The following is a 12264-nucleotide window of genomic DNA, read 5'->3' on the forward strand; positions in this document are numbered from 1 at the left end:
CTCTCACACACACCTCTCTCACACACACACCTCCCTCCCTCCCTCTCCCTCCCTCCCTCTCTCTCTCCCTCCCTCTCTCCCTCCCTCTCTCTCTCTCTCTCTCTCTCTCTCTCTCTCACACACTTCCTTTTATTTTCTCTCCCCACCCCACCTCCTTTTATTGGCCCTCTACCAATTAACTTAATTACTGTCTCCCAGCTGACTCTCATTTAAACTACTCACCAACCACTCTCTCCTCCCACTCAGTCTGAAAAAATGAAGGCCTGACTCCACAAGCACTCTCTCTTTTAAATGACTCACCAACCATTTGCTCTAACCCAATAGTTTTCAAACTCTTTCTTTCCACTCACACCTCACCTTAAGCAATCCTTACTATTCACAGAGCACCGATGGCAGAGCGATTACTTAAGGTGAAATGTGAGTGGGAAGAAAAAGGTTGAGAACCATTGATTTAGATGCAGAGAGGTTTTGTTCTGCTAAAAATCGAATTTGAAACAGCATTTCTGTCCCTCTTGCTTGACTACAATATGGTAATTGGGATCACTGTTTTGATGCTAGTTCATATAGTTGCCCTGTTTCATTTGTTCAGTCCTGTGCCTCCATCTTGTGGGCACAGTGGAACACTGCCCAAGATCTGGCTGCAAGATGCTACATAAATAATACCTCAGCTAATAAAACGAAGACCTGGCATTTACGGTCAGTTGGCAAAGTGACAGGATGTACAGTTGACTGCCACAATCGTTCAGTGATCACAAAAGCTGGTGGATTGCTGGGTTAATAATTAATTCCCTTAGTGTATAGGGGAGCATTAGAATCTAGTGAGAAGGCCGGGGTGGGGGGAGGTTGGCGCTGATGAGAATTGGGGGGGTGGGGGGGGAAGGGAGAATGAAATGGGATTAGTGTAGATGGCTGTTGAAGGCTCAGCATAGACTCAGTGGGTTGAAGGGCCTGAATCTGTGCTCTATGATATCCTTGTGCCGTTGAAGGCTCGTCTTCAGGCTCCTATACCTTTTTACTGATGGTAGCAGAGTGAAGAGGAGTTGGCTTGGGAGGTGGGGGTCCTTGAGGACAGAAGCTACTTTCTTAAGACACCACCTCTTGTAGACGTCCTGGTACCCGTGAAGTCGCAGGCCGAGTTAACAACCCTCTGGATTCTTTTCTTGTCCTGAGCATTGCCACCTCCGAACCAGACAGTGACGCAACCTGACAGAATGCTCTCCTTGGTAGAAGTTTTCAAGAGTCTTCGGTGACATACCAGATCTCTTCAAAATGTAAAGCTGCTGATGAGCCTTCTTCGTGATTGCATCGACATGGAGACTCCAGGACAGATCCTCAGAGATGTTGACACCCAGGAATGTGAGTTTCTTGACCCTCCCACTGCTGACCCCTCAATGAGGACTGGGTCGTGTTCTCCTGATTTCCTCCTGAAGTCCACAATCATCTCCTTGGCTTTGCTAACATTGAATGCAAGGTTGTTGGTGTGACGCCACTCAACGAACTGATCAATCTCCCTCCTGTACGCTACCTCATCCCGTCTGTGATTCTCTCAATGAGTGTGGTGGCGTCGACAAATTTGTAGATAGCATTTGAACTGTGCCTGGCCACACAGTCGTGGGTGTAGAGTGATAGAGAAGTGGGCCCAGCACGCATCTTTGAGGTGTTGATCTCCGACTATAGAGCATGAAATCAAGAATGGAACTTAATTGTAAATAAAGGATAAAATGGTATAAAATTAATCTAAAGGCTTCCTTTAAACTCTAAAAGAGAGTTGCGGATGCTGGGAATGCCTTGTCTGGGATGGTGGTGGAGGCTGAAACATTGGGGGCATTTAAGAGACTCTTAGACAGGCTCAGGAAATGAAAGAAAAATAGAGGGTTGTGGGGTAGGGAGGATTTAGTACTCCTCTTCTTAGGGAAATATGGGTCAAGGGACTTACAATCTACACACATAAAATTCTGGAATTTGTTACCACGGGCGGCTGTAGAGGCCATGTTGTTGGTTGTATTTCGGGCACAGTGGGGCAGAGTGGAAGAATGGATCTGCGCATGATGGAATGACAGAACAGACTCAATGGGCTGAATGGCCTACTTTGTTCCTATATTTTATGGTCTTCTATTTCTTGGTCTGGGTAGTTTGCTTAGCAGTAATCATGATTTAGTAGGTAATTATAACTCTCTAGATCTTGAACAAAGTGAATGTCTTCCAGAATACCTTTGGTTGTGAGTAGTTCACTTAACCTGAAATTCCCATCAATTCAAGTGAGGTAAGGGAAGTGGTTAAAAGACAATCAATTCCCGTCTTTCAACTGCTTCCCTTACCTGTGTGAAAGCGGCGAACACGGGATGGGGGGGTCATTTTTCTCCCGGTAATTACCCAGCGAGGCGGGTAGTATCAGCGCCTCAGCTCCTAAGCCGGATTTTCTTGGTTCAGTCTGAACGACCTGACTGGGCTTCAATCGCTGGTCATTCACACGCCAATGAAGTGGGATTGCTGGGTGAAAGGGGTACAGTGGTGAAGGCTGCAGAGAGCACAGTCTTTGAGGAGCACCAGCCACCAGATTTGGGATGAAACTACATGAATACAGGCACCCATCGGAGAAATTACAGAAAGCACCAGTGGTTTCATTGCCACTATGTCTGTGCAGGAGCGCTGGAGGGGAATCCACGGACACTCAATCACTTTGACTCTCTTTCTCTCATACCATAAGGGGCACTGGGTGATGCTAATTGCGACCACTCTTTGTCTGCCTTGGGCAGGCAGGAGGCAATTTTATGAAATATTACATATTCTGTGCATGACATAAAGGAATCTTGCATCTTAATTTCTAAGCTCGTATGTTAGGCTTGCTTCTGACTGGGTAAAAGTGCCCAATTAGAATGGACTGATAAAGAAATCCCATCTGGGAGGGGAATAGAAGGATGCAGGCAAATTAGACAGTGAGATAGCACAGACATGGTGGGGCAAAGGGGCTTTTCCTGCGCTATACTGTTCTATTATTAGACAAAAGAACACTACAGGGCAGAAACAAGCCTTTCAGCCCATCTAGTCTGTGCCAAATTACACTGGACAACAATTTTTTTCAAAAGGTTTGAAAACAAATGGAGGATTATGCTAGACAACTTCAAGCTGAACACAAAGATTATTTCAGATTTGCTGTATCACGTAGGAAGTCGGAGAAACATTAAATTAACATTTATTGAATTATATGCATATTTAATGATGCTGACACATTGTGTTAGTTCAACTGACCTAAGCATGTTTGTACCGCTGATTTTCGTTTGTACTCAGCATCTGATACCTCTCATCTCAGCGTCCAACAATAGTCGGTCAGAATTAATGGATTCCAGCTGCCCTGATACCGCATTTCAATGTCCTAGTGAAATCTTTCACTGTGTCTGTCACTGACTGCATCGAGATCAGCAGGGAGGGCGTCCAAGTGCGAATGCAGAAAATGAATTTTCAATGAGATTCTGCACTCATGTTTTTGTCAGCTTGAAGCGAGTTGTCAATCAGCTGGATATAGTTTGGTGCTCTGTAGTTGCCGAGAAAATTCTCAACAGCATCTTTAAAAGCCTTTCAGGCCTAAGACAATATTTGCATAGCACCTGCCCTGATTGCATGCCAGTCATACTTGGACTGACCAAAACAGCTATATGCTAGCAGACAAAATACGACAGGAAATCACAAAAATAAGTTACATCTCAAAAAAACAGTACATGAGAGGATATTTAAGGTGATTTTTGTGATCAGCAGCCCAAAATCCATAAAATACATCCAAATATGTTCAAAACTTTTGTTGCCCAGTTGCTATTATCCTGCCTAGTCTCCATGCACCTGCCCCATTGTTTTTCTTAAATGTGAAATTGAGCCCACTTTCACCACTTCAGCTCGTTCCACACGCCCACCACTTTCTGCGTGAAGAGGCTCCCCCCCCGTCCCCCAATGTTCCCTTTAAACATTTATTTTAAAGGGGTCCAAAACAGTGCCGGCTGGTGCATGCACGGTGAGGGGGAGGTGTAGCAGCAGCACACAAAGTGCCGGCGGTGGCATGTGGAGTGAGGGGGAAGTGTACGGGCAGAGGGGGAAGTTCGGTGACCAAAGCTGCAGACAATTCTCCAAATGTGGCCTCGCCAATGTCTTGTACAACTTTACCATAACATTCCAACTCCTGTACTTTGATTTATGAAGGCCAAGTACCAAAATCTTTCTGTACAACCCTGTGATGCCACTTTCAGGGAATTATGTATCCATATTCCCAGATCCCTCTGTTCTACTGCACTGCGCAACCCTGAAGATCTTCATAGAATCAGCACCTTTGGGTGTAGTGGGTGAGAGACAAAACTCGCAAAGAGCATCACACCTCAGGAGTTACCAAAAATCCCCATTGCTCAGGTATCCTCGCTTTGCATCTCGGCAAGTAGGGTCAGATCAAGAGTCAAGTAGAACCATAGTATGCAACAGAACAGAACGAGGCCCTTCAGCCCTTCTAGTCTGTGCTGAACTATTTTTCTGTCTAATCCCACTGACCTGGATCATACCCCATTCATCCATGTGCCTGTCCATTTTCTTTCTTGAATGTCGAAATTGAGCCCACATTGAGTGGCAGCTCGTTTCACGCTCCCACCACTCTGAGTGAAGAAGTTCCCCCTACTGTTCCCTTGTCTAGATTTTATCTCACCTAACCTCAGTGGTAAAAGCCTGCTTGCATTTACGCTCTCTATAATTTTGTATACATCTATCAAATTTCCCCTCATTCTTCTGTGCCCCGGGGAATAAAGACTGAATCTGTTTAATCTTTCCCTGTAGCTCAGTTCTTCAAGTCCTGGCAACATCCTTGCACTCTTTCAAACATATTTATATCTTATTGATGTAGTTAGGTGAACAAAACCACACACAATACACCAAATTTGCCCACACCATGTAAATTGTTTCTTTGTGAGATCTTGTTATGCACAGATCGGTGGCTGTGTGATAATCCACTCTTACACTCTGCTATCAATAGGCCCATAGGCCCTTGCAGGCTACCCCTTTCCTTTTGCTCTGATCAGTCAAGGAGGTGGATGGTCGTTTGATAGTGTTCCAGTCTTTAGCTATTAAAAGTCTGATTGCTGCACTATTTAGCCTTTTGTGAAATGTTGATGGTACATCCGGCTGTATTCCCAATATCACAACAATGTCTGCACATAGCTTTTAAAGAATGGTATAGATTAGGCATTAAATGTTTTAAAGATTTATTTATTGAAGGAGTCTTGCTTCTTTTGAACAACTGTCAGTTAAATATAGATTACCAAATACTCTTTTTTTTTGTTATTTAAAAATTAGAGAATTTTTTGCCATCTCAATTACATACATTTCCTATGAGCACTGGTAAGAATTTAATAGATATAATTTTTAATTTACAAGTTTTTTTTATAATGGTTCAATATCTAACATTTATGGCATGTTGTTGGGAATAAGAGAGGATCCTATAGATAAAATTTAAAAAGCCTGGGAACAGGACCCACACCTTTTAATCTCAGAAGAAACTTGTAATTTTCAAATTGGTTGAAACCTCATCTTTATGTGCCCGCCACTCTCTCCTACTGAAAGTCCAATAGTCCAAAGAGCTCATTTGTCCAAAGTAAAATTATCTAATTTTTATGCAGATGTATCTCCTCATCATGTTAGATGCAACAATGGGGATGCTTCATTAATTCTTATGTTTTGGACATGCCAGAGCCTTGAGAAATACTGAAATGAAGTTTTTTCTGTACTTTGTAAAGTAAATTTTAAGCCTAATCCTTTAATTGCCTGTTTGGTATTGTTGGAGAGAGTGGCATAACTCTAATGGCATCTGATTTGCATGTATTTGCTTTTATGTCTCTTATGGCTAGGCGAGCAGTGTCACTCAGACGGAAGGACTTTGCTCCGACTACTTACGCTCAATGGCTACATGATGTCTGTCATATTTAAACTTAGAGAAGATTTCCAATTTGAATTCAATTTTCAAACCTTTTATGACTTATTTTCAGAATCTCTGATTTGATATGAATAATAAAGTAATTTATTACTTTGATAAGGGATTCTTTATTCCTCTCCTTGCCAAACAACTTCATTTTTGGTAGTGGGTTTAGATCTTTTTATAATAAAATATTCCCGTAGTATAATTTGTTTAATTGAGAATGCGGGGTACCTTGGATGAACTGGTATGATCAAAGTGTAATGTATTATTTTTAAACTATTTTTATGTCCTCTGTATTTTTCAATGTGGAACTTCAATTTCAATAAAATGTCTGCATGACACAAAGTACTTCGCTGGCCTGAAACCGCACCAGAACATCGTTGAAAGGACATGAAGCCCAAACAGTAAAAAAATTGCAGAAACGCTGGAGGACCTTCGTTTCATGCCATGCAAACAGTAACCTGCCTGACCTCCCTCCGTGAAACAATCCTGCCCCTTTAGGATATCCCTCCAAGGTTATTACACTGCCACACAGAAGAAGCCTCTGCTTGTCAATTCACCCTTGTGGCGAGCTTGTGCGGTGAGTGGGGAGAGATACTTATATAAAAATAATCAGAAAATATAGAACTCTCCTGGGAACAGATTAATGAAAATAGAGTAACCTTTATACATCGGCTTATCTGTGGGTTACACTGCCATCAATAATCTTCAATGTAGCTGCAAGGAACACAGTCTTCTCTCATCCCTGCCTTGCAAAGATTCATGACTTTAATCCTTCACATCTCACGACTAAGTGATTTACTCAATTAAGATGAGCATTGCTTCCCGCTGCTTTACTTATTCACACGAGTCAGCCATGGAAGTCAATTATTAAGAATCGATGGATAAGAATCTGTGTGACTCAGTGAGAGAGGAAGAACACAGAGTAATTTAGGAAGTATGAGGCTGCTTTGGATTTGAGCTGGGGAGGGGTGGGGAGACTGGCCTGGAGATCGACCATCGTCCATGATTCCTGCACCCAATTGCTCTTGGGCAAATCCTGCAGGAAACAAAAATTAAGTACCATGTCAGAAAGTGTACGATCATGCAAATAGAATGGGCGGAGTAACTTCTAAATGGGGAAAAAACTGAAAATACCCAGATGCGAAGGGACCTGGGAGTCCTCGTGCAGGATGGCCTGAAGGTAAACTTGCCTGGTTGAGTCGGTGTTGAAGAAGGCAAATGCAATGCTGGTGTTCGTTTCAAGAGGAATAGAATGTAAGAGCAGGGATGTGATGATGAGGCTTTATAAGGCTCTGGTGGGACCTCACTTGGAGTATTGTGAGCAGTTTTGGGTCCCTCATTTCAGAAAGGATGAGCTGATGATAGACAGGGTTCAGAGGAGGTTCGCAAGGATAATTCCAGGAATAAAAGGGTTATCATATGAGGAGAGTTTAACAGCCCTTGGCCTGTACCCGTTGGAATTTAAGAAAAAGAGGGGGGGGATCTCATGGAAACCCTTCAAATGTTGAAAGGTGTGGACAGAGTAGATATAGAAAGGTTGTTTTCCATGGTTGGAGAGTCTAGGACAAGAGGGCACAACTTCAGGATTGAAGGCCGTCCACTTAGAACAGAGATGCAAAGGAATTCCTTTAGCCAGAGGGTGGTAAATTTGTGGAATTTGTTGCCACAGGGGGTTGTGGAAGTCAGGTCATTGGGCGTATTAAAGGCAGAGATTGATATGTTCTTGATTAGCCAGGGCCTCAAAGGTAATGGGAAGAAGGCCAGGCAGTGGGGCCGAGTGGGAAAATGGATCAGCTCATGATTAAATTGGGATGGGCGAGGCAGACTCGATGGGCTGCACAGCCTATTTCTGCTGTGCCTTATGGAAGCAAGTGGTCAGGTCACATGCAGCATGGGGCTCCAATTGTTCTCAAGAGGTTCAACTCCATCCAGGGTAATGCATCAACTAACTTTCAAGCATTGGAACACAGTGGCTGCAGTTATGGCATTAACTGCTCTTTGGCCCAACTCATCCATACCAGCCCAGTTGCCTGCCTGAGCTAGACTCATTTGCCTGCATTTATCCTACATCCCTCTGAACCATTCCTATCTGTATACCTGTCTAAATGTCTTTGAAAACCTCGTTGAAAGCTTTCTTCCTCCTTGACTGGTATAATCTCGCCAGATCTGCTTCAGATGCGGCCTAACCAAGGCTGTACCAGGCTGACGCACAACTCCTATGCCCTGAACAGGCCTGGGCACATTATGCCTCTTCTATCGTTCAAGTCAGTTCAAGTTGGACATCTGGATTGCAGACCAATAGTAGCCTGCGGATGAGTTATAGGTGGTTCGTGGTGAAGACCAGTGTTACTGCTATAATAAGAAGTCATATGTAAAACAAGATTGGAAATTTGATGATTATAAACAAAAATTCTCTTTTTATTCCATCAAAATTTGGGAAGGGTTTCAAGCTTGCCATTCCTCCACCCCACCATTGGTGGTCCCTGGATCTCTTATCGGTGGCCTTCCAAAGTAATAAGAGCATAATAGAGTGCGGCGTTATTGCAGAGTCAACGACATGGGTTCATATCTGACACTGCCTGATATTCTCCCCATGGCCTGCATGGTGAGTGCTCCGGTGCCCTCCCACCCTCCAAAAACGTACAGGGATTGTAGGATAACTTGGGTGTCATTGGGTGGCATGGGTTTAAGAACATAAGGAATAGGAGCAGGAGTTGGCCATCTGGCTCGTCGAGCCTACTCTGCAATTCAATGAGATTATGGCTGATCTGATCATGGGTTCATCCCCCCCTACCTGCCTTTTCCCCTTAATTTCATTACTATGCAAAAAATCTATCCAACCTTGTCTTAAATATATTTACTTAAGGAATATTTAAGGTGGTCCATGGTGAAAAAGGGTTGAGAACCAGAGAATTTGAAATGATTTATAAATACTATACATAGTGGTTCTGACAAGACGTACCAAGGGAAGGAGTTGCGGAGCAGCCTTGTGCACCCCTGGTTAGACTGCATCTGGAGCGAAAAATCTGGGCTGTCCCTTGGGGGAGATAATACCAGTCCATTCTGATCACCAAATCCTCTATACATTAACATCATTTTATTCTTCCCACATTCCTATCACCTCCACTACCGGTCTCACCCTTCACCTCCACAGGAAGGGCCATTTCCCTTGGTCATCTAACCTCCCAACCCTCGTGAATGGGGCAGGAGATTAGAGCTCCCAGAGGAAACCCCAGCAGGATGGGGATGGTCCCAGATCTTGCATAGTCTGAACAGGCTGAATGGTGAGGGAAAAATGAGAAAGGCGACTGAGAAGCTCCCACTCTCCAGAACCTGGCTTCTAAACTTGTTTTACACAGGTGTCAATCACAGAAACAGAAGCCCAACCCTGCAGGTATGTCCATTATGGAGGGTCTGACTAGGACACTAGGATGAAGAGCCGGACAATGCTGCTCGCTGCTGGGGCCACTCTCCCAAAGTGCCTCCCTATCCCTGCCTAGTATTAGTATTAGGTATACAAGTTCATGTTGGTGTCCGTGTTGGTCAATTTTTCAGCAAAAGGAGGTGTAAGGTGCAACTTCCGTCCAATAACCTGCAGGTCACCCTTGGGTAACCTGTTTAGCCTCCCAATCAGGGTCATGTGAGGTCATGGATCACAGATTGGTGTGTGGTTTTTACAAGCAGATTCTACAAATTGGAATTGATGGTTGTAAAAACACTGGGCAGATGAATTTGTTGATCAATGTCCAGGGTTTACCTGCCCAGTACGGACAGTGCAACTGAAGAAGGCGACAGGAAACCACTTCAGTGTTTTTCTCTTATATAATCACGAACTCAACAGCGACTACGGTCTCACCTCAAAGCTGGAGCCTTCACCAAAGGAGAACAGCTACAATTCGGAGGGTCAGAGATCATGACGGACGGAGAGACCATGATCGCCCTCGCCGAATGGCAAGACACCCAAACAATGATGATATTAGTAAAGTAAACTTGGAGGGGGGGGTGGGGTGGTTAGGGTTAATTGCGACAACGGCCCGGTAAGAGCAACACTGTTACAGCACCAGTGACCGGGATTCATATTTAAATGTTGCAAGTTCCGGGAATTGCCGGATTAAAGCAAACTTTGCACAGCACTGATTTTCTTTTTGAAATTACATTTTGCACTGTCTTTTAGACCACGTATTCTTAACGCAGGGGAGGAATGAGTCTCAGTCAACCGGAAATTTCGCTTATCCGGCACCCGCGATTCCTCCCCCAGGTGCCGGATAATGGGGATTTTAAAATTGTATCTATAAATCGTACGAGAAGCCAGAATTTTTAAAAAATGCAAAGTCTGCAAAGAGAAAGGGAGGGGGGGGGGGTCATTCAAAGGCGCCCAAGTCTTCATTGACACCTTGCAAAGTTCTCAGTCATCGCCTCCCCCCCACCCCCACAACAGATGAACCACGAAGCTCGGTGTCTTCGCCGCAGGTTGGAGATGAAACGTCCCCCCTTTGTCAAGTCGGGGCTGAACCTCCCCGATCCTGGAACGAGTTCGGGATTGACCATTATATTCTGCACAGCGCCTTGAAAAGGAAACTGCCCAGCCACGACAAATCTGCTTTTAAACCAACAGAGTGCGGGAGATGTCCCCGCATTTTGGCCGCTGAATTGGCCCCAGCGATGATCGGCAGAAGTCACTCACCTGAAATCCATGCGCTCCGCTTCGGGGAAGAGGCAGCGAGACCAAGCGGGGTTAAAGCGCCGGCAAGGGCGGTGTGGGGAGGGGAGGGGGGCTCCCTGCGCGGCGCTCTCCCGGGGAGGGAGAGGGCAGGAGGGATCTGCCAGCCTTGGCTGCCACCTCGTCCACTGCCAGGCGACCTGAAGGACTGCGCTGATCCCACCGCCAGCCTTTCTCCAGCAGACGGAAGCACCAGACCACCCCCCCCCCCCCCACCCCTTGTCAGCCTCCAACAGAAACATTCCTCGTTGCATCTGACACGCTGGTGTAAATAGAAATGAAAGCTATCAGTGCACAGAGATGGAAATTTGTGGGGTGGGGGAGACTTGTTCGGTTTTCCTTTGTGAAGGAAGTCTATTTTTGGTTAAAAATATTGCATTTGCAATCATACCTTGAAATAAATGCAAACCCTACTGCTCTGATTTTTTAAAATATTGCACATAAGCTGCATTTTAAAAAAAATTGAAGTATTTCGATGACCCCTTTTCATTTTCTCTAAATGCCTTCACAATCCGTTAACGGGGGGGGGGGTGGGCAACCTTTTCATTTTCTTGACCTACAGCATGGTAGTAGGCCATTTCAGCCGCCCCCATAACCTGCACCCCGTGGGCCGGGATGGCCTGTCACCGTGTTGTAGGTCTAAATTAAAAGGTTGCCCACCCCCCCCCCCCCCCTGGGGTTAACCGATTGTCCGTGAAGGTTTACTAAATGTTGGCGATGTGGTCCCTGTTATGCAGTGGGCTGCGTGGCTGCTAGTTCCGTGGATAGCAAGCTCCCATGGGCGCTGATGACCACCAAAGTTCTGGTGCCCAAATTCACCCCGTCCCCCTTTGGGATGGGTGGGAGATGCCAAGTGGAGAGCATGCAGACTCCACACAGACAGCGCTAGAAGACAGCAGCCATTCAGAGAACTGAAAGGCAGGGTCATGTCATGATCGTCATCTGGTGACTGAGGAGTGAGTCCTGGCTACAACAGGCTGGGTGAGAGCCCCTCCCTCCCTCCACTTCTTCAAAATGTTTCCCTGGGGTATTTTACATCTACCTCTGAGGGCAAACATATCTGCCATCGCCTCTGCAAGATCGCCTCTTCAACGATGCAGCATTCTATCAGTGCTGCACCGATGGCCTAGATTTCCACACTAGACTCCAGGATAGGATTTGACTCAGAAAAGAAAGACCTGCCTATGCCAGTACCCTTGAGTGTAAAGCCCAGCAAAATGTAATGGACCCAGTCCAGGACATCAGAGGCAAAACCCAGGCAGCAGCGATCATCAAGAACCCACACCACCCAGCACACACTCTGTTCTCGCTGCTGCCATCAGGAAAGAGGTATCGATGCCACTAGACTCGCATCCCTAGGTTCAGGAACGGCAGCTACCCCTCAACCATCAGACTCCTCAACCACAAACTCATTTCATTGATTTCTTTTTCCTCTTTGCATTGCAGTCAGTTTATTTACATTTTTTGATTTGTTTACATGTGTACGTTGTGCACAGTTTTTTTTTGCAGTGCCAATAAGTGGTAATTCTGCCTCACCTGCAGGAAAAAGAATCACGGGGTTGCCTGTGATATCATGTATGTTCTCTGACAAAAAATCTGA

At 45.2% G+C, this 12264-nt stretch overlaps 1 protein-coding gene across 1 annotated transcript in view; it reads right to left on the minus strand.

Moving 5' to 3' along the window:
• LOC138756809 (uncharacterized) overlaps positions 1-10785 on the minus strand; it is a 66700-nt gene extending 55915 nt beyond the window's left edge. Inside the window, exon 1 of the mRNA XM_069923199.1 lies at positions 10629-10785. Within this exon, the coding sequence (XP_069779300.1) occupies positions 10629-10639 (11 nt within the window). The 5' untranslated portion in view covers positions 10640-10785. The remainder of the gene's footprint in view (positions 1-10628) is intronic.
• Positions 10786-12264: the final 1479 nt, after the last annotated feature.

This window comes from Narcine bancroftii, chromosome 3 (genome assembly GCF_036971445.1).
Source record: "Narcine bancroftii isolate sNarBan1 chromosome 3, sNarBan1.hap1, whole genome shotgun sequence".
Lineage (NCBI taxonomy): Eukaryota > Metazoa > Chordata > Chondrichthyes > Torpediniformes > Narcinidae > Narcine > Narcine bancroftii.